Raw genomic sequence first — 27452 nt, forward strand, 5'->3', positions numbered from 1 at the left:
AAGTTTAATGAGTTTGAGGGATCTCCAGGGTAAAAGGGCATCTTCCTTCTGTTTAATAAACTTCCCAAGAGACCAGTCACACTAATGGGTTCATTTTGAGGTTGGATGTTTAGATTTCATGGCATTCATGTTATAGATTTTGTGTGATTTTAATGTACCCTTCACCTAAGAAATAATGGTAAAAAAAGAATTATTATAATATTCCTAAAAGGAAGCCAGACAGAGATACATAGAAAATTAATTTTGGATCAATTTCTTTGGTACAGGTATGGGACCTGTCATCCAGAATGCTCGGGACCTGCGGGTTTTCGAGTAAGGGGTCTTTCTGTAGTTTGAATCTCTATACCTTAAGTGTACTAGAAAATCATTTAAACATTAAATAAACCCAAGAGGCTGATGTTGCTTCCAATTTAATTAATTATATCTTTGTTTGACCCAAGTATTAGGTACTGGTTTATTATTACAGAGATAAAGGAAATCATTTTTTAAAAATTGGATTATTGGTCATGTCCTTTCAAAAAGAGCCAGCACTTTAGGACTTGACTGCTTTCTGGCAGGCTGTTGTTTCTCCAACTCAATGTAACTGAAATTGTAACCGTGGGACCTGGATTTTACTATTGAGTGCTGTTCTTAGATCTACCAGGGAGTTATCTTGTGTTAGAGAGCTGCTATCTGGTTACCTTCCCATTGTTCTGTTGTTAGGCTGCTGGGGGTGGGGGGGGTGATATCACTGCAACTTGCAGTACAGCAGAAAAAAAGTGACTGAAGTTTAACAGAGCACAAGTCATGCGACTGGGGCAGCTGGGAAACTGACAATGTCTAGCTGTCAAAATGTCAGATTTCAAAATTAAATATAAAAAAAATCTGTTTACTCTGTTGAGAAACGATTTCAGTGCAGAATTGTGCTGGAGCAGCACTATTAACTGATGTGTTTTGAAAATATTTATTTTTCACTTTAAGCATTTGAATTGTGTGCAAATAATGGGTGAGGGGACATCTACACCCACCCCTCTTGGCTAGAGCACTGCCTAATACAGGCAGTGCTTTATTTAAGGGACTAGCCGCAGGTCTCCATTTTAGAGCTCAGATGCCTGGCCATTCTGCAAGAAGGAGAACTCCGTGTTAGTGCAAAGTTCAAAAGAACGGCCCATTCCTGCTTTTTTGCCCTTTGAACACTGTGTTCTGCTCTGTGAATGAAAAATTACCGGCACACAGGACACAATGCAAGCGGGGAAACCCCTGCGTATTTATTAAAGTGTAACCTTTCGGGGGCACGACCCTTCCTCAGACACACGCCAATGTGAAAGTGAGAAATTTAAAGCCAAGTTAATTGGCATACAATATACCACAAAAAAGCTTACAGATAACAATGTAGTGCATTGAAAATGATAAAACCCTACCAAAAAAGTCCATCAAACAGAATGATCCAAATCCAACAAAAAAGGAAAAAGAGGGGGGGAAAAATCCAAATCCTAAAAAAGATAAACGTCAAATAGTCCAAATGATGATTGCACATCCAATTAATCCTGTGAACAGACAGTTATGGCAAATGTATCATCGTCGATTGCATCGGTCCTGTGTGCCGGTAATTTTGCTGTGCAGTATTTTGGAGGGGCCGTTCCCTTCTACTGTGCACCAGACCACCGCTTAAAAAAAGAGGCCAAGGTGGGCTTGTGGCTTATTTATTGGACTGCGTTGTGAATAAGCATAAGATTTTGTTTTTTATTTCACGAATATCTAATAGGATTCTTTTGTTGCTTCACCTACAGACAAAGGCTCTGCACCTTTAAATGATTGGTATTGTGCAGGACTCTCTTAAGGTATATATGTAGTGCACACTCACTTGACTATTAGTGGATAAGGTACAATCTGACGATGTGCAGTTTCACTCATAAATAGCAGACCTGTACTAAACTTGCAATGTCTGACACTGCAGTTGTGCAAATTTTCATGAAGACTATTGCACCACTATTGTGGTTTGGAATTCTGTTTGATAGCACTTGCATATAGATTAGAGACCTAAAACTTTTTTCATGTTTGCATTTTAAGTCTGTCTGTGAGCAGTCACTTACTACAGTGAAATCATTTGTGTGGCCTCTAGAAAAGCAAAATGAAGCACCCCTTGCTAGATACAGTAATATGAAAAAGTTCTGAATTCTTTGGAGTGTTGTTTATCATTGGCTGAGATTTCAAAGTAGCAACTTCCCTTTAATATATAACCTGCTTTATAGAAACAGTAGTATTTCATCAGTGACATAAAGTTGATTAGATTAACAGAAAATATTAATCATAACAAAATTAGACGGATTCATAAATTTGGGCGCACCAACAATACTTAGTTGAGCCTCCTTTTGCAAATGTAACAGCCTCTAGACGCCTCCTATAGCCTCTGATGAGTGTCTGGATTCTGGATGGCGGTATTTTTGACCATTCGTCCGTACAAAATCTCTCCAGTTCAGTTAAATTTGATGGCTGCCGAGCATGGACAGCCTGCTTCGATCATCCCATAGATTTTCAATGATATTCAAGTCGAGGGACTGTGACGGCCATTCCAGAATATTGTACTTCTCCCTTTGCATAAATGCCTTTGTAGATTTCAAAGTGTGTTTAGGGTCATTGTCTTGCTGGAATATCCAACCCCTGCGTAACTTCAACTTTGTGACTGATGCTTGAACATATCCTGAAGAATTTGTTAATATTGGGTTGATGGAACAGCATGATGAACCCTCCACCAAATTTGACAATAGATAGCAGGTATTTTTCTTGGAATGCGGTGTTCAACTTCTGCCATGAAAAGCGCTTTTTGTTATGACCAAATAACTAAATTTTTGTCTCATCAGTCCAAAGCCTTCCATTTCCTGATTACATTCCTTACAATTGAAACGGACAGTTTAAACCTCTGAGGTAGCTTTTTGTAGCCCTTCCCTAAACCATGATACTGAACAATCTTTGTTTTCAGATCTTTTGAGTTTCTTTGAGGATTCCATGCTTTTCTCATGATTGGACAGGCCTACCTATGAAGTTCAAGGCTTAATGAGCTAATACGACCAATTTGGTGTTGCCAGTAATCCGTATTGAGCAGTTACATGCATTCAAATTAGCAAAATGACAAGGCTACCCAAATTTTTGCACAGCCATTTTTTCACATTTGATTTAATTCCATACAACTGAAGACTGTTCCCCTAAAAATCTTTGTTCAGAAAACACCTCAGTACTCGGATGATCCTGGGATATGAAAGATATACCACTTATCTTTTTTGTTGAAAGTGTTGTGAATTATTTTGCCTGCTGAGAGGGGTTCCCAAACTTTTTCATATGACTATATGCCTGCATAATTAAAGGAAAACTATACCCCTAAAATGAACACTTAAGCAACAGTTTATATCAAATTAAGTGGCATATTAAAGAATCTTATCAAACAGGAATAAATATTGAAGTAAATATTGCCCTTTTACATATCTTGCCTTGAACCACCATTTTATCATGGTTTGTGTGCTGCCTCAGAGATCACCTGACCAGAAATACTACAACTCTAACTGTTACAGGAAGAAGTGTGGAAGCAAAAGACTTTATAGAGACCTACATTGTTGGAAGGATTTTCTTTTAATTGAAGCATTTTATCAGTTATGTTAAATCATGCTGTAGGTGATGTGCCCACCCAATGTAATATTATATATATTTTTTTAAACCTAGGAACAGTAGGGTATGCACTATTCTCATGTGTAGAGAGGTGCATACGGATATAGGGGTAGTTCTACTTAATGGCCTTCAGTTATTAAAAGTAGTTAAGATTAATTTAAAGTTTTTAAAGTTTCCTCTTGTAGCCTTGCCATTCTTTTCTGTAGTAAATGAGCTGTCTAGCTTTCATTAACTGTTGACCCGGCAGTCTTATTGCAGCTTCATGGCACCACTTTGAGACAGATACTTTAATAACATTGCCAACATTTGACCACCTTTGCTATTTTGATGGCTATTAGCTGAAACTGGATGAAAGGGACTCTGCTACTGACTGCCTACAATTCACATTGCCACCTTACCGTCTTACATATACATTTCATCCATATTCTAAACTGCAGGTTTTTTCTGTGTTTTTTTTTTTAAATTTTCTTATTATGCTGTTGCAGTTGTCATTTCCTAAAGTCCACCAGGGAATTTTTTAAATATTTCTTATTACCCAACTTATTGTAATGCCCCAGTTCTCAGCAGCATTATTTTAGTGTGTAGTCTTTTTATCCACAAAGTGACATATATTACAAAGCTAAACAAAAAGTCAAAGATTCATCAGTAAAATCTTGTTTGCTCTGCAAAGATAATGGTAAAATATCAGCATTATAAATTTAATTTCAGGAAAGAGCCATTGGTAGTTTAAAGGTAGTTCCTCCAGCTTAACTCCAATACTTGGCGTGCATTTACACGAAAAGCCGGAAAGCATACCAGAATAATCCGTTTCTCAAAAGAGCAAACAGATTTTTTTATATTTAATTTTGAAATCTGACATGGGGCTCGACATATTGTCAATTTCCCAGCTGCCCAGTCAAGTCACTTGTGCTCTGATAAACTTCAGTCACTCTTTACTGCTGTACTTCAAGTTGCAGTGAAATCACCCCCCCGCATCAGCCTAACAACAGAACAATGGGAAGGTAACCAGATAGCAGCTCCCTGACTCAAGGTAACAGCTGCCTGGTAGATCTAAGAACAGCACTCAATAGTAAAATCCTGGTCCAACTGCGACACATTCAGTTACATTGAGCAGGACAAACTATTGCCTGCCAGAAAGCAGTTCCATCCTAAAGTGCTGGCTCTTTCTGAAACCACATGACCGGACAAAATGACCTGAGATGGCTGCCTACACACCAATATTACAACTTAAACAAATTTAAGTCAGGAATTAAATTTTATAATATAGAGTGAATTATTTTCAGTGTAAACAGTGTAATTTAGAAATAAAAACTTCATCATAAAAATCATGACAGAATTAGAACTTTGTTACCCTGATACAGGTATGGGATCGTTATCCGGAAAACCTGGTTATCCAGAATGCTCTGAATTACAGAAAGGCAATCTCCCATAGACTCCATTTTATCTAAATAATACAATTTTTTTTAAAATGATTTCATTATTCTCTGTAATAATAAAACAGTACTTTGTACTTGATCCCAACTAAGATATAATTAATCCTTATTAGAAGCAAAACCAGCCTATTGGGTTTATTTAGTGTTTACATGATTTTCAGTAGACTTAAGATATGAAGATCTAAATTACAGAAAGATCTGTTATCTGGAAAACCCCTGGTCCCAAGCATTCTGGATAACATGTCCCATACCTGTAGTACAACTCATTTAAAGTGATACTGACACAAAGATATAAATGTACATTAAAATTTGCCTATAGGTCATAGTTGTGTTTTACAAATAGGTCTGCTTTTGTACGTAATTGTGACTTGAAGTTATGAGAGTATTTTGTCAGTCATACTGTCCCTTCTGAACCTCTCAGGTAGAGTTTCTAATATTAACAGACTACTGCTGCAAATATCGCAGCCCCTCATAAAAGAATATGGGGGATCTGATAGGTAAAAGCCTCCGGCCAATACTTTTCTGGCAAAACTATAAATAGTATGCAAAGACAATATTATTGATAGATGTAAAATAGGTTTAATTTCTGTTTTCAGGATACCTTTAAAGGAAGATACAAAAAATAATGTTAGATTGAAACAACAGAGAGGTGCATTTTATTAAGAGTGTGTCGAATCTAATAAAAATCCATTTATTTCCCTACTAAAATATGGTTCCTTGCTAGAAATTAATATTAACTGTCAGCAATACTTTGGGGTCGTAGCAGGACCGTCTGCTTTAAAATTGGTTCTGCATTTTGGAGAGCTGATTTGGAAACCTCTTCAATTCACGTTTAGCCTTTAAATATAGTCTTGTGCTCTATAGTTTAATGGACTCATAATGCATGATTACACAACTTCAGAGGCAGCGCTGTTAAATGAAGTGGTGACATTTTACGCGCAATTAAGCAAGCTTAGAACAATTTTCCTGCTCTTAGCTGTGGGTTCACTGCAGCCAGCGCTGAAGGAATTCCAGTGTATGTTGCAGATTATATGTACAGACGGGAAGGAGTTTTCATTAACAATCATTAGTCCTCAGCCCTCAGAAATAAGTGAATGAAAACAATAGGATTGCACGCTGGATTGACTGAAGGCAGCTAGCTCATGCAACAAGTGGAACTCCCGAAACCGAACAGTCGGTGTTTTATCCAAACCCACATATAGACATCATTGGTACAAAGCCAGTACATAAAGGTTATTGTGCATGCTCTGTGTTAAACCACTCAGGAGCAAAACCGCATAGACCCTTGCTTGGCCAAAAAAATCGTACCGCAGACCTCAGTGTTTCCTAGCTATTTACAGAGGTGGTTATAGAATCGATCATCATATCTGTTGAATTAAAGGGCTGCATGGGGAAAATGGTTTTTTTTTTTTTTCCCAAAATGCATCAGTTAATATTGCTGCTCCAGCAGACTTTTGCACTGAAATCCAATTCTCAAAAAAAAAAAAAAAAAAAGTTTTTTTTTATATTTCATTTTGAAATCTGACATGGGGCTAGACATATTGTTGGTTTCCCAGCTGCCCCCAGTCATGTGATAAACTTCAGTCACCTCTTTACTGCTCTACTGCAAGTTGTAGTGATATCACACCCCCCTCCCTTTACCCCCCAGCAGCCTAGCAACAGAACAATGGGAACGTAACCAGATAGCAGCTCCCTAACACAAGATTACAGCTGCCTGGTAGATCTAAGAACAGCACTCAATAGGAAAATCCAGGTCCCACTTTCAGTTACATTGAGTAGAAAAACAACAGCCTGCCCGAATACAGTGCTGCCTCTTTCTGAAAGCACATGACCTGAGATGGCTGCTTCACACCAATATTACAACTAAAAAAAATACAGAATCCCTTTAAAAAAAATTCTGCAGCTCCCTCTAGTCATTAAAAGTAGAAATTACTTCTTGGACATGGTGGATTAGGGCACCCATGTTTTCACTAACCTCTGTCAGTCTAATAATAAGACCACTGCAACTCATGTTAAGATTTCTATGGATAACCTTGTTTTTATTAGATCTATGCCTTCTCAGGGCTGACATCATGAAAGGACAGGAAGAACGTTTGTCCCAGTCCCCTCATTCAGGGTTACTGAACTGCAGATGAAAGGTTCTGGGCTTACTAGGAAAAGTGGTGGGGTTTGAGACGATGACCGGCAGTTAGAATGATCAGGGGCAGGGCTCTTCATTGCTGCAACCTGTGCTTATGTAGTACTGCAGAGAGTGAGAGCACTATAAAGAGAATGGGTCTAGCAGTATATTGCAAAGTTGCTTAAAGTAAAAACTATACCCTTGAACAATGTAGGTCTCTATAAAAATAAATAAAACCCTGCTTCATCTAAATCAGGGGTCAGCAACCTTTACTATCAAAAGAGCCATTTTGCCCCCTCTTCCATAAAAGAAAAATTGTCTGGAGCCACAAAACATAACACAGCTTATAAACTTTTAAAAGTTTTAACCTTTTTTTAATTTTAACTGTTGCAACAACAGAATACAACAAACAGAAGTGCAGTGTGTATGTGTAGGCCTATTTTGAAATAGATTAAACAGTGAATTGCCCTATTAAATGCTAGTTTTCTCATCTGTTTAATGTGACTTCTGCTTCTGAAGCTCCATGCTGATCTTCACCCTCTTGTTGAGTGTGTGACCGTGGTTAGGACCATGATAAATCATCTTGCTGCGGCTCGATCTTGCCGGTCACTCCTGGGATGTCTATACAGCCCTCACACCTGCTGCCGGCTTATTGTCGTTAGCTTACCGCGGTCATACACTCAAGAATCCGCCAGCAGGTGTGAGGGCTGTATAGATGACGTGATAGGCAAAGCTTCAAGACCGAGCCGCAGCAAGCAGGATGAAGAGCCGCATGAGGCTCCGGAGCCGCGGGTTGCCTACCCCTGATCTAAATAAACCACTTTCATAGTAATATACCTTTTTAGTAGTATGTGCCATTGGGTAATCCTAAATAGAAAATTGGCATTTGAAGAACTATGGGCCATCCCCTGGGAACCTACGATTCACAGTGCACAAAAACAAAACAAACACAGACAGGTCACAGACAAAGTTCTGCATTTTGCTTCCACACTTCTTCCTGGTACACTTAGAGCTGCAGTATTTCTGGTCAGGTGATCTGAGGGAGCACAGAGAATATCATAAAATGGGGGCTCAAGGGAAAAGGGCAAGGTTTAGGGAGGAACTCCATGATGTGGCTCGAGCCGACACGCCGCCATGCGGCGAAACGCATGCGACGTGTCGAAATGTTCTGAAGATAACAGGAAGTGGAGAAATTGCAGGTAAGAACTATGTTTATCCGACTGTCGGATGAAAACGCATCGCGGCTCAAGACGCATTGTGGAGTTCCTCCCTTTCTCAAATATACCAGTTTGGTAAGATTCTTTAATATGCCACTTAATATCGGTTTTATAAGTATTCATTTTGGGGGTATAGTTTTCCTTTAATTTACTTTTTTAAGGGTTGCAGATATATGATAAGTACGGGTCAAATAGTTGGTTGATCTTTTCTGTCTACAAATGTTTATCTGCCACCCTCTGCTGATGTGAAACACAACAAAATGAACAAACTTTGCGCATGTTCCTACAACCTAGGCCAGAGATTTTCAAAGTAGTATTGGATAGATAGCCTTTGTCCACAACCTGTAGATTCCGACGTGTTAGTTTTATGAGCCTTTGCTCTAGTTCTAACTTATGCTTAAAATCAGAGCTCTCATGATTACTATGCCATTGTTCTTATAATGTCTGGCCACATCCTTGCTTATCTTCTCTTATATTGTTAAAAACGCTTCAGGTTATGGTCCACTGAACAGGGGGTGAAGTGGGACATCATGGGAAATTGGCCAACTTTAAGCACTTTGCATAAAAGTGGCATCAACAATCCCAAAAAAATAAATAAATGCATGTCAGTATTCTGTATGCTCTCATACATTGCATTGTTTAGCATAAACAGTTTTTTTGTAATTTATTTTTTACTGCCTTTTTAGTTTCATATGGCTTCATATTACTTATTAGCTTAGTCTTGTCCCAAGAACCTTTTGTCTTTTCTTTTGTACAAATTCTTGTATTTTTACCTATATGACCTGTCAGAAGCGGACACTATGCAGAAATGTATTCTATTTATAACAATGGTTACTGTCCCTTGCATTATTTCTAAACAATGAAGAACTTGCAGTGCGCATGCAACATTTATGTATGTTGTGAAGAGTCTGCGTGTCCTTTCTGTGTATTCTCCATACTCTTCATAGAAACAGAACATATAACTGAAAACAATTGGAGTAGCTCTGCTGAAGTCTATAGTTGAAGCAAACAATAAAGCCTCCTATGTATTTTGAAATTTTGCAGAAAAAGAAAGTTTTGCATACAGAAGGCTATGCCCCCATTTTTTAATTTTCTTAAATGATCACAGTAGTAATTTTAACGTTAAGTAAACCATTCAAATTATATTCTTTTATTTGAAATGTATCTTGATGCTTACCAGGACCTGTACTTAAAAAGAATGACAAGCAGTTTAATTTTCTCTTAGAAATCAGTTTCTGAAAGTATGGAAGATTTCCCTCTTTTACTGATTACAACAAACTGATTAATTAAAGCGTACAGTGGTTTATTGATGAAATGTAATTATTTTCTGTGTGAATTGTGTATTTAGCATTTCATACTAAGAAGTTATAGATTGTAATCAATATCCCCCTCTCGTTACAGCTAAAGGAAATAGATTCCAGGAAGATATTAAAAGCCATGTTTTCCTATGTTTGGCCCAAAGACAGACCTGATTTACGAGCAAGAGTTGCGATATCCCTTGGGCTTCTAGCAGGTGCAAAGGTAAGTCAGTGTTTGGCCTTTGTGTGAAGCTATTCATCATTGTACCTGAAGAGCCTTTAGACCTGAGGATGTGGTGACCCTGGAGGCCATTGCTTATTTTGCTTGTGGAAAGTCATGGTTAAGTACTTTGGCCCCATTCTTGGCTAAAAAAGAAAAAGGCCAACCCAGGTGACGGGAACATAAATCAAAGGACAATGTATTTAGCAAGTTCAAATCTAATGATGATCTTGTACCTAATGATGTTAGGGAATCCGTAAGGCATATGTCTGGGAACTTACTTATTATGTGAATGCGTGTGATTGGAGGAGGAGTTGACCTATCCTACGTGTGTGTATAATTTACAAACTATAACAATCCTAATTCCAACATGGCCGTCTACACTGGGGGCTACATTCTGGTGCTGGTGGTATAGCTCTCACTCGGGTCAATTTATGGCCAAAATAGCATTGTTTCCTCCACTGGGATTGCGGGATCTATTAGCCCGCCTCTCCTGTGTGAGAAACAATTTTGCTACTGTAGGTGTATTTTAAGATAGTGATGGAGGAAAGGTTTTCTTTCAAACAAATGATAATGTTGAATTGATCTCAGCATGTTTTAGTTCCTACGTTTTTAATTAAAAAAAGCAAAAGGTGAGGCTGCTAGAAATTTAACATTTCCATAATTCATTTGTAACAAACAGGCTGCTTAATAATAATTTAACGAACGAGTTATAGAATAAAAATAGAATAAGAGGGCCCTTCTCACAAGAGCTTACCATCCAAAGGTCAGTCTCTATAATGGAGAAAACAGAATTCATCTTGACCTTTGATTTTAATACTGTCTTGAGAGAGAGATGTGACTAATTAAAAAAAAGAATGTAGACCAGTTGCAAATTTACTTAAATATTTGTGACCCTTTGATATTTTATGTAAAAGTGATTGCAATGTAATAGCTCCCCTGGATTTAATCCCTTCCCTGCATCCTTTCCCAAACCGTTTATTTTTCGATGTGTTCCTTCCATCCACCTAATGCTGGTCCTGTAATTGTTCCTTTTTCTGTATTACATTTGACCTAGTAATAACCCCATTGGGGCAGTTATTCCCAGTGATGCCTGTGGTGTTACATCCCTAGCAAATCAGTGCTGCAGAAAGGATATTGAATTGGCTGTTGTCATTGTGCTAAGATAAGTCCCACATTGTATTGCAAGAGCAGAGAGATTATGCAGCTGCCTTGGGCTGCAAAGCATCTACTTACCAGTTACCAGCAACGTATTACTTATTAATCGGGCCTTGCTTCTCTGGTTCTGTGTAATTGCAGCTTGTTTTACCTTCTCAGTTCTAGAGATGCTATCAAATCGGGTTAATCATTCAATTCTTTTATGGTGTATTTTCAGCGCATCACTAGGGATTTTTTGCGCACTTTACTGCTGATACCTGCTGTGCTTCCCATCTCTTATGTATGTTCTAGCCTACTGAAATATCAGACTATTAAAAACAAAATAAAAAAGGCTGAGGTTACGGCATAAATCTAAAGCCATAAGCATCTCTGGGAATCCTTTCCATTCCTGTAGCTTGGGAGTGAAGGCAGGGGAATTTTATTTTAGGGGGTGCTTGCTGTTCCTGGCAAGTGCATATGAATAATCTCAATTTACCTTATTCCTATTGAACACAATGACAAAACAGGGGGAGTCAAAACTCCTGAGGATTGCCCTGTGGTGGGAATAGATCTCATTCCAGCTAATTGAAAACTTCAAATCCCAACATTGCTGTACTGTAGTTCAGCACTTGCAGTGTGAAAAAGGCTTGATAAAGGGACCAGTAAGGCCTGGAATGTTGCCTTTGTTTGTCTACCTTTGTTTGAGTCAATAAATTCACCATGATACAAAATTGATTCACCCTAACAGTGTGCTGCAGTTCCTTGAAATTCACAGGTTAAAGGAGTGCCATCATACATCCATTTCTGTTTTTATCATTCTTCTGTTATGTTTTAGATATGTCCAATTGATGATGAGCAATTCATTGCAAATAATTCATTTTACCGTTTAAAATTACATTTTCAATCCAAAATAAAAGTAATGTTATTTAGACAGCTGTCTCGGTCTCCTGATCCTGTGCTTTCAGAAACAGCACAGCACAATGCAAGTCCTTTCAGGCAGCTGTTGCCTCAGCTATTCACCTATTTCTCCTGCTTTTGTTAGTTATTCTGATAGCTACCACTAGATGGCGCATAGCAATGCAGAGGATTATACAATGCTAAAACCTTCCCCAGCCTTCAGGTAACAGGGAAAGAAGGGAAAGTGGTGCCAGTACACATTGTTAATTTTAAATGAAAAACGCCTTGGCTGGCAAACACGGAGCAGTGAAAAGCAGACCTGTGTCTGCTACTGCTCTTTGTGTGCCAGTCACACTGCATTTCACATTACAGAAGCAGTGACAAACAGAAAGGGCTTGTTTTAGCTACCATTGATTTTTCCTGACTGCAGTAGTGAAAGGAAGGGTTTAACAACAGTTCAACTTGCAGTGCAGCAGTAAAGAGAGACTTGAAACATATCAGAGCACAAGTCGAATGGCTCCCGGTAGGGCACGTCATGTTGCTCGTTCATTATAAGCATGCACGTGACATCATGCGTGTGACATCATGAGCATGAACATAATGTGAAAAAGCTTCAGCACTATTCTCAGTGCCCCAACAGTGCCACCCACACTGTGAACTCCCTCCCAGTGCGGGTGGCTTATCGCTGGGTGAGGATATTCTTTCCCCCAAACAAGAGAGTGGGTTCAATTAGCCCGCACCTCTTGTGTGTAAAACTTTTTTGAGTGATAGGTGCCCTTTAAGCGTTCCTAAAATGTTATGCTATATGGCACAGTGCATACATTGGTGCAGTATTTTTCTAGTGCGCCATTACTTCCCAGAAATTCAACATATTTGTGGGCACTGTAAGTTAGTTGCAGAATTTGGCACCATGTAGAGGAGGCTCTAAGATCTGCATTGAGTAAATTGCACATATGTATATAAGCACAACTCAATGGGGCATGGGCATACATTTACACACCCTTTAGTCTCATGTGGTTCAATTAGCTCAGCATATAGGTACAACACACAAAGAGAGGGCAGATGTTTGGTACAAGGCTGTTTTGTTCCAGAGATTGCTACACTTCACGCATCAAAGTCAACTAGCTAATTGGCATGCATCGCTAGGTATAGAGGAGTGCTAATGTGGTAGGCCAAGGACACTGTTGAGTAAAACCCCATATATGAAGCCATTAAAGCATCATATGGTCCAGTGGAAAGCCTTAATAATTTGTTTTGCACTTGCTAGTCATCCATTCTGGCTCTTTACTGGCTGCCTGACAGTCCTAGCACAGATAGCTCCTGCATTCTGTGGACATTCAGTGTGGGGCAGATGTATACACAACAAAAACTTAAAGGGATTCTGTCATGATTTTTATAATGTAGTTTTTATATATACATTGCACTGTTTACACTGCAAATAATTCACTCTACAATATAACCTGCAAGTGTATTTTTTTTTTTTATTTGTAATATGTGTGTGTGGGCAGCCATCTCAGGTAATTATACCTGGTCATGTGCTTTCAGAAAGAACAAGCACTTTAGGCTGGAACTGCTTTCTGGCAGGCTGTGGTTTCTCCTACTGAATGTAACTGAATGTGTCACAGTGGGACCTGGATTTTACTATTGAGTGCTGTTCTTAGATCTACCAGGCAGCTATCTTTTGTTAGGGAACTGCTATCTGGTTACCTTTACATTGTTCTGTTGTTAGGGGGAGGGCTGATATCACTACAACTTGCAGTACAGCAGTAAAGAGTGACTCAGAGCACAAGTCAAATGACTGGGGCAGCTGGGAAACTGACAACATGTCTAGCCCCATATCAAATTTCAAAATTAAATATGTAAAAAAATCTGTTTGCTCTTTTCAGTGCAGAATTGTGCTGGAGCAGCACTATTAACTGATGTGTTTTGAAAAAAAAACATCTTTTCCCATGACAGTATCCCTTTAAGTAAGGCCATAGCCTAAAAGGTTCCATGAATATACAGATAAAGGAAAAGTGTCACAATGAAATAGAATTTCTAATTGCATTGGACCAAAAAACAAAATCTCCGACAACTTGCTCTTAAAAACACTTACTCTTGGGGGCAAATCAAAGGTCGAAGTCAATTTTCGAAGTAAAAAACTTCGAAGTAATTTTTGGGTACTTAGACTAGGGAATAGTCCAACTTCAATTCGATTTTGAAAAAATTTGGAAATTCGAAGGTCGAATTTTTTTTGAAGTACTGTCTCTTTAAAACTTCGACTTTGACCATTCGCCACCTAAAAGCTGCGAAGTGCTGTTTTAGCCTATGGGGGACCTCCTAGAACCTGTTTAGAGGCAAATGGGGGAGTTTGGGAGTTTCGAAGATCAAAGTAAAAAGAACTTTGAATTTAAGTAGATCGAAGTAGCACTAGTTCGAATCGTATGATTTGAAGTAGGCCTACTTCGACCTCAAACAACTTAGACCACAATTCAATTGGCCTTTTTGAATTCGAAGTTTTTTTAACTTTGAGCTTTGATAAATATGCCCCGTGGAGTGCTAATTTGGGATCTTTACTCTTTATGTGCACTGATGTGCCGTTCAGTTCCTGGATTAATTCCTATTGGATCTCAGGGTTTAGATTTTGCTTGCTGCAAAGATTTTGTGCAAAGAACACCAAATATGAAGGCTGTATATCACCTCCTCCGCTGTAACCCCCTGCTAGATAATACATGCTTTGCCTTTGTAAGGACAGGTTGACCTCAGACTATTTGTGCACTCAAGTTCTTTGCATCTAGCTCTGGATGTAATGGGAACCATTAACACTGTACCCGGGGTACCCCAGGCAGGCTTCAGGAACACCGTGAAACTCAGTGCACCCCAGGAGAAGGAAAAATAATTGCCTTAAACCACTGGCACACAACAGATTTAATGTGTTTTGTCACTTTCATCACCAAATTTAAACTGAATGGCTAAACTCACAGTTGCATCAAGCTCCAAATTCTCTCATTCTTTGTCATTTGAGGACTTTTAAAGGCAAATGACATTTGCAGTCTAATGTGCAATTCACAGATGAGTATGGGTTTTAACGTGCTGTCATTTATGAAATATGTGACACGTTTAGAAGCCAAAGAAAGGCCTTAATGAATAGCTGCCTTACTCCGTGTCTCCGGCTTGTCATTGTAGCATGTCCCAAAATGTATAAGTGATGTGTCTGACCTTGCAGTGATAATAGGAACGCCTGTGTTTGCTGCTGGGGTCACTTTGTCTTCATATTATTGGCGTGATCTTTTGCAGGAAATGCGTAATACAGGTAGTCCTTGGCAATACCCCCAGTCAGTGCATTTTCATGTTTTCATCTATTAGATTTACTGTGGGCAATATCAGCTTACTTTGCTGACTTTTAAAGGTTTAGGCAGGCAGGTTTTAGGCACAATGTTTAAAGGGGAGCTACACCTTAACAAAAAAGTAGGCTAGAAATGATGCTTATTATATATTTGGCTTCTTTACTAGTCAAGGCTGCTCGGCACCTGGGGGTTTTTACATAATTTGGATCATCATACCTAAAGTTTACTAAAAAATATTATTTAAATTTAAATATTAAACCCTGTAGGATTGCTTGCCCCTAATACACAATAATTATATCTAAGATGGGATCAAGTGCAAGGTACTGTTTTATTATTATTATTATTATTGAGAAAAAAAAAAATTTTTTATCTTAGTTTGGATCAAGTACAAGGTGCTGTTTAATTATTACAGAGAAACAGGAAATCATTTTTAAAAATTTGGATAAAACGGAGTCTATGTGTCTATGCCTTTCTGTATTTCGGAGATTTCTGGATAATAGGTTTCCGGATAACAGATCCCATACCTGTATTTTACAATACTAGGGATGCACCGAATCCAGGATTTGGTTCAGGATTTGTCACAAAACGAAGTAAAAAATGTTTTTCCACGTTTTCCTTTCCCACCCCTAATTTGCCTATTAACGAAGGATTCAGGGATTTGGCCAAATCCCAAAAAAGTGGATTCGGTGCATCCCTAAACAATACATTAATCCCTAATTAAAGGAGAAGGAAAGCTACGGAGGCATTTTATTGCCAATAGATTAGGTGCAATAGTGCAAGCTAGAATGCTATATTTATTCTGTAGAATGTTTTACCATACCTGAGTAAAAAGCTCTAGAAACTCTCTGTTTGTTTAGAATAGGAGCTGCAGTATTAACGTGGTGTGACATCACTTCCTTCCTGAGTCTCTCCCTCCTCTGGGCTCAGATTACAGTAGAGAAGGGAGGGGCGGGGGGGAAGAGGAGCAAACTGAGCATGCTCTTGCCCAGGGCAATGAGGTTTAAGCTGAAGGCACGAAGTCTGATACAGAAGCCCATGAGTACACAATAGAAGGAAAGAAATGCTGTGTTTCTTTTGACAGGGGACTCCGAGCAGCACTACTTTGGGGGTTTACTGGTATATCTTGATGGATCTTTCTGATAAGGCTTACTTAGTTTTAACCTTTCCTTCTCCTTTAAATTTTGTTTGGATCATCATACTGTTATGCTTTTTTATATTCTAGGGGTGGAAAGTAGGTTTGAATATACTCTAAGGTATAAAAATAATAAAAAATTTAATTATTTGATTAGAATGGAGTCTAATGGAGATGTTCTTCATCATCATTTATATAGCGCCAAGATACGCAGTGCTTTACATTAGTTATAACAAACAGGGAATGAATGGTAAATAACAAACAAGGGTTTACAGAGTACAATAGGATTAGAGGGCCCTACAAATTAGAGTTTACAAACTAAAGGTTACGGTACAATTGAGACAGCAATTGATACAATTGATACAGCAATGATTGATTAATTAAGGTACATTGAATGAGCTTCTTTAAATAGGTGGGTCTTTAAGGAGCGTTTGAAAAGAAGGAAAATGTCTGACATCTCGAGGCAGAGAGTTCCAGAGAAAAGCAGAAGCCCGAGAGAAGTCTTGTAGACGAGAATGGGCAGAAGTGATGAGAGGAGAAGCGAGGCGAAGGTCAGAAGCAGAGTATATTTGGAGTGTATTTGGAGATCAGAGATGAAATATAGGGAGGGGCTTCATTATTAATGTGAGTGTTAGTAATTTGAAATTGATTCTAGAGGAGATTGGGAGCCAGTAAAGGGACATGCATATGGGAGCAGCTGATGTTGAGCGGTGAGATAGATGAATGAGTCTAGCAGCCGCATTTAGCACAGATTGGAGTTGTGAAAGGCGACCTGTTGGAATACCTGCGGGGAGTAGGTTGCAGTTCTTGTAATTTGGACCTTTCTGGATAATGGGTTATGGATCCCATACCTGTGTATATGCTTCAAGGCTAGTTGCATGGCAGCTCAGAAATCAGTACAGTCTGCATCAAAATTTGATAATCAGGCCTCTGTAGCAAGAGCTTCTATGACAGACAAACCTAATATTCTAAATTGGAAGCCACAAGGTTATACTCCTGTGTTTTGGATTTTTGGGGTATGATAGGACTCCTGTATTAGTGAGGTGCACATTGTTTGCAGTCTGGCTTTCTAGTACTAAAAGGCACTGGAGACATTACCTTCTGTTGCTAACTTGGTTCCGTATTCTTCTTGGGATTAATCTGCTTCCGGCATTATACAATTAATTAAGTCTTGCCTTGACTCTTCCTTTTCCCAGATATGATATCTGTAGTCTTGCCAGAAACAAAGCTCGGGAGGTCAGATTGAGAAGCAGTAAATATGCTATATGCCAGTTACGCACAACTGACACTTGCAGATAAGTCGATTCACATAGATGCGCTTGGTTCTCTCTTATGCATGGCCTTCATATTTGTTACACTATCTGTTCTCAATTCATACACCATTTTCATGTAAAATGAAAAGCAAACAGTTTAGCTAACACCTCCATGCCTCTCCGCTGCCTAATCCTTTGCCTGTGAGATTAATGAATTTCAAATCAAGGCAAATTTTTGCTGATGAGAATAAATCTTCACTTGATTATGAATGAAATGCAATACTACGCTGTCTTATATTTATTCATGTTTAACCCTCAGGGAATCTTGGCGAGCTGAAACCCTCGGTGTCAGCTTCAGATCTTATTAAAACGTGGGCTGGGTACTTAGGCAGGTTCTCTGCAAAATTGTCAGTGGGGGGGGGGAGCAAGATTTGTTGATGCTGGTATAACCTTCTAACAATCACAGCACAGCAAATATATCCATCTGTATTGTTTCGCCTTATGAAGCTGCCGTTATTGACACCAGATGCACCCGTTTATAATGATTGGGACCTTTAAAATGCATGCTTACCAAGCTCTTCTTCAGGATCACATTCACAAGGCATAGTTTTTTTCACAATAAAAAATCCTGCACCCGCTGCTGATAAAGCTCCATCGTTCCCTTTTGTTAAATCACTTTGCAGAATGTCTAATTATCTCACGTAGGGAGTATAATCCTGACATCTCAAATTTTAGCCCTATAGATAAGCTGACAGTCAGCATTCGGCTTCTGGAGAGATGACATTTTCTCCGCTTCCTGTCTCCAAATCTCTCGCAGTAGCAAAATATTTACACTAGTCTTGGGTTTACTTTCCATTTATTTCCCACGTGGCCATTGATTTCATACACAGAGAATATCTGCATTTACATGTATGATTGTCGGCTGCCATATTGCTTAATTTGGCCCAGACGAACGTGAAAATTGCCCACTTGCCCAATAGTCACAGCACCAGATACTTGACCGTACATTCAAAATATCACAGGCATCAAGTACAGGGATCTTTTATCCAGATGGGATCTATTATCCAGAATGCTCAGGGCCTGGAGTTTTCTGGATAAGGGATCTTTTCGTAATTTGGACCTCAAAAATTTTAAGTCTACAAAAAAATAATTTAACCATTGAAAAAACCTAATAGGATTCTTTTGCCTTCAATAAGAATTACTTATATCTTAATTGGGATCAAGTACAGGTATGGAACCTGTTATCCAGAATGCTCAGGGCCTGGGGTTTTCTGGATAATGGATCTTTCCTTAATTTGGATCTATTATCCAAAATGCTCAGCACCTGGGGTTTTCCGGATAAGGGATCTTTCCGTAATTTGGACCTCAATAGTCTACAAAAAATTATTTAAACATTGAAAAAAACTAATAGGATTGTTTTGCCTCCAACAAGAATTATTTATACTTGAGTTGGGATCAAGTACAGGTATGGAACCTGTTATCAAGAATCCTTGGGACCTGGGGTTTTCTGGATAATCGATATTTCCTTAATTTGGCTCTTCATACCTTGTCTACTAGAAAACCATGTAAACATTAAATAAACCCGAGGCTTGTTTTTCTTCCAAAAATAATTATTTTTATCTTAGTTTGGATCAAGTACAAAGGTACGGTTTTATTATTACAGAGAAACAGGAAATTATTTTTAAAAATCTGGATTATTTGCATAAAATTGAGTCTATGGAAGACAGTCCTCTACCTAATTCGGAGCTTTTTGGATAATGGATCCCATACCTGTACAAGGTACTGTTTTATTATGACAGAGAAAAAAGGAAATTTGTTTTTTCTGGATTATTTGGATAAAATCGAGTCTATGGGTACAGATATGGGATCCATTATCCAGAAAGCCTTCCTGTAATTTGTAGCTTTCTAGATAATGGGCTTCCGGATAACTGATCCCATACTTGTAATAAGTATTGTTAATGTTCAATTAAGTTCTGTGATGAAAATCCTAAAAATATTGGTTGATTTCAGCTGGTTTTGCTCATATTCCATACTAACTATTCCAATTCAGCCTTAGGGGAACAATTATTTAGTCAACTTGCTAAGTGGGGATTTGTTTTCTGAGATGAAAGGTGCCTTTTACAGAGTAAAAGCTCACTAGAAGGGTTCATTTTAATGGGATAGTTTATTAGTGTTAATTATTCAATAACCTTTTAGAGCCTTTAAAAATGTGTAAAAATTTCCTGTCATAATTTGTGCTGCAGTCTCTAATTATAATTATCTGTGCTGGAAAGTGGCCACACGTTGGCTGGCGTTTGTTTCAGTGAGATGGACGCGCTCACTGCCACTGATTTACTAACAGTTCAGTTCCTCGTTGCATATGGTCAGAACTTTGCTTTCATTTTCTAACTTGTAGTACAGGGAGTCCTCGAGTTACATACACCCGACTTACATACAACTCATACTTGCATACAGAGTCTGTTACTATAATGTACTGTGGTTTGCTTGGCCTTTATTAGAATTTAGCTTTAATTAACCACCTGTCCTGAGCCACCTGTCCTGAACCGCTCTGGTGAGTGTTGTCTACTGCAGAGTACAGAAATGTAAAAATAAATAAGCACAGAAAGGTAAAAATACTATGTTAAGACAAACATCTGTCTTGTTGCATTTAATAAGTAAATGTATGTGTTTCAACTTAAGAACAAACCTACAGACCCTATCATGTACGTAACCCAGGGCCTGCCTGTAGTCGGTTCAATTGCTGCTGATTGGTTGCTACTAGCAACTGTACTCAATGGTTAGGCCTGGGTACCAACCAGACCAGAGTCAGAGCAGCTACACCACCTGTGTGTGACTAAATCACACTGGGAATTGCCCCATGTTTCAACTACTCTGGGGCATTTAGTGGCTTGTTACCACTCTCTAAATACCCTGTTGCTTGCTGGTGAGTGCATTGTGCATTACTGACCTTTTGGCAGTGGTGATCAAGATATATATATCAACCAAGTGAGTTGATATATAAACAGTAGTAAAAAAAGTAGTAAAAAACATTTATATATGTGTATATGTATGTATGTATGTGTGTGTGTGTATATATATATATATATATATATATATATATATATATATATATATATATATATATATATATATATATATATATATATATATAATTAAAGCTATGTGTGTGTGTGTGTGTGTGTGAAAAAGTTTGGGAACCCCTCTTAATTCTTTGGAGTTTTGTTAATCATTGGCTGAGCTTTCAAATTAGCAACTTCCTTTTAATACATGACATGCTTTATGGAAGCAGTAGTATTTCAGCAGTGACATAAAGTGTATTGGATTAACAGAAAATATGCAATATGCATCATAACAAAATTAGACAAGTGCATAAATGTGGGCACCCCAATAGAGATATTACATCAATACTTAGTTGAGCCTCCTTTTGCAAATGTAACAGCCTCTAGACGCCTCCTATAGCCTTTGATGAGTGTCTGGATTCTGGATGGCAGTATTTTTGACCATTCGTCCATACAAAATATCTCCAGTTTAGTTAAATTCGATTGCTGCCGAGCATGGACAGTCTGCTTCAAATCATCCCATAGATTTTCGATGATATTCAAGTCGAGGGACTATGATGGCCATTCCAGAATATTGTACTTCTCCCTTTGCATAAATGCCTTTGTAGATTTTGAAGTGTGTTTAGGGTCATTGTCTTGTTGGAATATCCAACCCCTGCGTAACTTCAACTTTGTGACTGATGCTTGAACATTATCCTGAAGAATTTGTTGATATTGGGTTGAATTCATCCGACTCTCGACTTTAACAAGGGCCCCAGTCCCTGAACTAGTCACACAGCCCCATAGCACGATGGAACCTCCACCAAATTTGACAGTATATAGCAGGTGTTTTTCTTGGAATACGGTGTTCAACTTCCCCCATGCAAATCGATTTTTGTTATGGCCAAATAACTCAATTTTTGTTTCATCAGTCCAAAATACTTTGTTCCAAAATGACTGTGGCTTGTCTAAATGAGCTTTTGCATACAACAAGTGACTCTGTTTGTGGCGTGAGTGCAGAAAGGGCTTCTTTCTCATCACCTGCCATACAGATGTTCTTTGTGCAAATTGCACTGATACACCGATGTACAGATAAACCATCTGCAGCAAGATGTTCTTGCTGGTCTTTGGAGGTGATCTCTGGGTTGTCTGTAACCATTCTCACAATCCTCTGTATTACATCCTGATTACATTCCTTACAGTTGAAACTGACAGTTTTAACCTCTGAGATAGATATATTTTGTAGCCTTTCCCTAAAGAGAGAGATCCCATAAGACTATGGCAGCATAGGTATTCCCCTGTACTAAGCACAATTCCGAGAGATGTAGATCATAATGGGACAATATCACTAAAAGAAGACCCCGCATTACTAAAGTATGGGCACTCCTGCACTAAACCATGATACTGAACAGTCTTTGTTTTCAGATCTTTTGAGAGTTGCTTTGAGGATCTCATGCTGTCACTCTTCAGAGGAGAGACAAACAGAAGCACTACTTGCAATTGGCCACCTTAAATATCTTTTATCATGATTGGACATACCTGCCTATGAAGTTCAAGGCTTAATGAGCTAATCCAACCAATTTGGTGTTGCCAGTAATCAGTATTGAACAGTTACATGCATTCAAATTAGCAAAATTACAACATTTTTGCACAGCCAGTTTTTCACATTTGATTTAATCTCGTACAACTGAATACAGCTTCACTAAAAATCTTTGTCCAGAAAACACCCCAGTACTCCGATGTTCCTTGGAAATGAAAGACATACCACTGTTATCTTTTTAGTTGAAAGTGGAGTAAATTATATATAAAATAAATATGCTGTAGCTATGTAATTGATGAAATTGTAAGTAAAGATAACACATATTTTTATTTGAACCATTTGCCTAACCTCTGGGAGCTCCTGAGCAAACCATTTAATAAATGAAAGGAAATAGGGGAATCATTTATGCCCAAGTGACACTTAATCCCAGTTATACTACCACTTTATTGTTTTTATGTAAAATGTGGTCTATTCAGCCTTGATTTTAGGAGTTTAGGACTTGTTAAGATTGTCCTGAATTTGACCTGTTCCTCTGCAAGTGCTTCATGCCTTCACTCATTTTGTCTTGTAACCTTTTCGTATTTCCTGCAGGGTATGAACATTGTGGTGCCTTTCATGTTTAAATATGCAGTCGACTCCCTCAATGAGATGTCTGGAAACGTGCTGAACCTGAGTGACGCACCGAATACTGTCGCCACCATGGCTACAGCTGTCCTGATTGGCTGTAAGTGCATAATTTTATTCGTTGTTTTGGTGCAAGGCTTGGGGGGGGGGTTATTTATCAAAAAAAACTGAAAAAATCAAATCGTACAGATTTTTCTGATTTTTGCGGATCTTTGCCCGAAAACCACAAAATCAAAAGCACGAAACTCAGCGCAGATCAGGATATCTTTGGGACTCCCATTGACTTCTACATGAACTCGATAGCATTTGGAGTACTTTTTTATTCTGACTTTTAACACCATCGGGGTTTAATAAATCCTAAAAAAATTGAGGTTTCTTTTCCCCACAAAAAACTCTGATTTTAAAGTAAAAAAATAAATAAAAAACACACAAACGTTTCAAGTTGTTGGCATACAGACTTTAATAAATAACCCCCTTAGCATTGATATAACTGACATGTAAATTAGCTTAACTGGCACAAATTGGCTCCTCCAGAAAGAAATGAAAATTTTAGTAGTCCCACATTACTTTTATATTCAGAGTAAACTTTATGTGACCATCGTTTTTTTTTATCTTGGAAAACAATGTAAACTGATTCTAACTGTCGTAGCAGTTGTCCTGTATACACTGTTTACATATACTAAACTGTCTGATTATCTTTTTAAGATTTGTAAGTTTGCAGTCTCCCTTGCCCCGACAGTCTCTTTATTTTGGTTTCATTCAAAAAAAATTCAGCATTTATCTAAATGTAACTTTGGAGGGATGTGGGTTTTTGTACTCAGTATTGACGGCTGCACTCATTTAAAAGGTGTTATTATCCCAAAATAATACAGGAAGTCCTTGAGTTACATACACCTTACTTACAACTAACAAACACTGCTATTTCAGGAGATTAGTCTCCCAGTGACAAATCACTTCTTCGGAGTGCTTCGTTTTCCGAAGTGATCCGAAGTTGCCTCATGAGGCGACTTTGAAAAACAAAGCGCTCCGAGTGACATCCCGCCGGCGGGAAGGCAGTTTGGGGAGATTGCCCCAATTCCCTATGGTGTGTGTTGTGTACTGTGGAGCGCAGAAAGGTAAAAATAAATACTATGTTAAGAAAGACAAAGTTGAATTTAAGTTAAGTAAATGCTTAAGTTACGTTGCATTTAATAAGTAAATGCCTTACACCATGATATTATCATTCCCTCTATACCTCTTGGTCTTAAGTGACATCGTAGTAATTTTATTATATCCCTGTAGGCCTCTCCACCACTTTAAATTGTGTCTGTGTGTGTCCAAAATAAGTGTAACCTCTCCTGCACCATTTCCCTTTTCTTTTCATGTTCCTCTAGATATATGGAAATAATGAGCTTTTGTCTTTATTCTGCTCCAAAATAAGCACATTAATCTAAAATCATCACGGCAATGTTCATCTCTCCTGGTCTCAAATCAGCATAAAATAATTGGACTTATTACCTACATGGTGAAAGAGCATGCACAAATGGGTAATTGCAAACGTCTGCAGCCTGTGCATTCACTTTTCTAAAGGATAATGTACAAACACAAGCATTCCAGATAAAGGGATTCTATCCTCACCCACTGTTCATGTTTTTCATAATCTCATTTACTTTTTTTTTTTTTTTTTTTTACCCAAGCTTGAATAGCTTTGTCTTTTTCTCTATCGCCAGATCAATTTCCCATTAAGTTATTATCTAATGATTATCACACAGTGTCCCTCCCTCGCTAGCATTAGGCTCTTCTCTAAGCTAACCTTTCATATCTTTCAAACCATTTTGCATGCAGATAGAGAATACTTTATTTTGATATCACACAGCACGACATGTCACATCCTTCATTGCAATGATTTTTGTAAAGGAGAACTATACTTGTGTAAGGCATCAGGCAAGTATGGTATATTTAAAAAAAAACAAACCTCTAAATCTATATCTTTCTGTTTCCATACACTAGTTCATAGTAAAACTCTGTATTTACACCCGTATATTACATCTCCGAGTTCAATTTTTCTCTTACTAATTTTACTTGCACCAGTTTCGCTCCAGTAATATAAAAATGTCTGGCCAGGAACATCGCAGTGAAGCGTTTCTTTGTTGCTTGCCATGAACTGATAAAAGTTACCTGCATCTATTAGTCTGGGAATCTGCAATTTGCTTTTTTGTATAACTGAAGCTTCGTTTTGTCTCCAGATGGAGTATCCAGGGCTGGCTCAGCTCTCTTTAATGAAATGAGGAATGCAGTATTCGGAAAAGTGGCTCAGAGCTCCATCAGAAGGATTGCTAAAAATGTCTTCTTACACCTGCACAACCTGGACCTGGGGTTTCATCTGAACAGGCAGACGGGGGCTCTGTCTAAAGCTATAGACCGGGGGACAAGGGGCATCAGCTTTGTTTTAAGTGCCTTGGTGTTTAACCTGGGGCCCACAATGTTTGAGGTTCTCCTAGTGAGCAGTATCTTGGTAAGTGTCAGTCTTGTTCAAGCCTTAAAGGAGAAACAAACCCTTTACCAAAAAAAAAAAACCTGACCCCCCCCCTGGGAAATGCCCCTAACTTTTTACTTACCCCTCGGTGCAGAGTTACAGCATCAGAGTTCACTGCAGTCTTCTTCTGGCGCTTTAGCAATGCATGTCCATTTCAGCGCGTGCGCAGTTGTTGTAAACCGGAAAATTGCTCCAACTGCGCTGGTCTCCGTCTCCGCTTACCGAAGACGTGAAAGATGGCTGCGGTGAACTCCGATGCTGTGGTTCTACACCGAGGGGTAAGTAAAAAGTTAGGGGCTAGGCTGGAGGGAGAGGAGTCTATATGGGGTGGGGCTTTTTTGGTAAAGGGTTTGTTTCTCTTTTAAAGGAACAGTAATACCATGTTCCATTCAAGTAATGAAAATATCATGTAGTGTTGCCCTGCACTGGTAAAACTGGTGTGTTTGCTTCAGATACACTACTATATTTCATATAAACAAGCTACTTTGTAACAATGTTGGAAATTGAAAAAAAGGCTACAGTATATGGCACAGGTTAAATAGTGGATAACAGATAACACCATTATGTTCTACAGAGCTTATCTGCTGTGTAACCTGAGCCTTTTCTCCTTTGAATGGCTGCCCCCATTGCTACACAGCAGCTTATTTATATAAACAATAATAGTGTTTCTGATCAAACACATCAGTTTTACCAGTGCAGGGCAACACTACATTATATTTTTTATCACTTTAAGACACCTTTATTTTTTGATGTTACTGTTCCTTTAATACGAGAGCAGATCCAAATCCTGGTAGTAGTTGTGCCTGCCTTACTAATGAAGGCTAATGAATTATGACGTGCAGTAATTGCCGATTGGATTATTTAAAATAAAATAATTTCTGAAGACAACCCAATGATAATATCATGTAACATCTGTATAAAAATACTTTGACAAATACAGAAGGTCATCAAATAATGATCAGCACTCTACTCCCCCCACAACCAGCAAACAAAGCCAGCAGAAGGATCCTGCCAATTTTACATTTGCTACAGTCCCATTAGCTTTCTTCTACTGATATAAACGGAATATTTTTTCTGCATAGGATGCTGTACTCGGTAGCATGGAAGCAGTTAAATCTTTATTTTGTAATATTTGAGTTGAGGAGAAAAAGCCTTAAGTGCTTCTAATTCACGCCCTGGGCATTCTTTCTATAAATTTGCACTTGAACAAATGGCAGGTCGTTCTAAAATGCTCCAAGTCAGTCTGCACACTTCATAGTGCTGTGTTTACTTGAAACCGTAATAATACCTGTCACTGTGAAGGATCCAGACTATAATCTGTGTCTGGCTGACCTCACATTGGGACAGCTTGCCTTCTGAGGCCTATGCAAATCCGCCCTGCCTCAAAAATTCTCTGCATTAGCTGCTACTTCCTTTCATGCAGAGCCTGGGGGGGTACATGGGGATTATTTGTTGTGCCATGCATATCCATGATTGTAAATTGATTCTTTGTTTGCTCATTTTCTATAGATTTCAATTTTTTTTTCCTCTCTGTCTTTTCTCTAGTACTATAAATGTGGTGCCCAGTTTGCACTGGTGACATTGGGAACACTTGGAGCATACACTGCATTTACCGTAGGAATCACACAGTGGAGGTAAAACAGATAAGTATTTCAGAAAGCTTCAGATTTAATTTCAGTAAAATTAACTTGTTTTTAGACCCTTATTTGAAAGCTGGAGCGAGTCAAAAGAAGGGAAAAAAAATGAAGACCAATTGAAAAGTCGCTTAAAATTGGCCATTCTATAACATATTTAACCTTTAAAGGGGTGTTTCATCTTTAAGGTGACTTTTAGTATATTCTAGAATGCCCAATTCTTAGCAACTTTGTCATTGGTCTTCATTATTTATTGTATATAGTTTTTGCGTTATTTACCTTTTTCTTTGGATTCTTCTCAGCTTTCAAATGGGGGTCACTGACCCCATCTAAAAACAAATGCTCTGTAAGGCTACAAATTTATTGTTATTGCTACTTTTTAGTATTCATCTTTCTATTCATGCCTCTCCTATTCATATTCCAGTCTCTT

The 27452-nt window shown here is 38.4% G+C and overlaps 1 protein-coding gene across 1 annotated transcript in view; it reads left to right on the plus strand.

Moving 5' to 3' along the window:
• abcb7.L (ATP binding cassette subfamily B member 7 L homeolog) overlaps positions 1-27452 on the plus strand; it is a 69079-nt gene that overhangs the window by 18579 nt on the left and 23048 nt on the right. Inside the window, exons 4-7 of the mRNA XM_018229816.2 lie at positions 9810-9929; positions 22841-22973; positions 25099-25367; positions 26934-27022. Coding sequence (XP_018085305.1) covers positions 9810-9929; positions 22841-22973; positions 25099-25367; positions 26934-27022 — 611 coding nt within the window. The remainder of the gene's footprint in view (positions 1-9809; positions 9930-22840; positions 22974-25098; positions 25368-26933; positions 27023-27452) is intronic.

This window comes from Xenopus laevis, chromosome 8L (genome assembly GCF_017654675.1).
Source record: "Xenopus laevis strain J_2021 chromosome 8L, Xenopus_laevis_v10.1, whole genome shotgun sequence".
In the NCBI taxonomy this organism is placed as follows: domain Eukaryota; kingdom Metazoa; phylum Chordata; class Amphibia; order Anura; family Pipidae; genus Xenopus; species Xenopus laevis.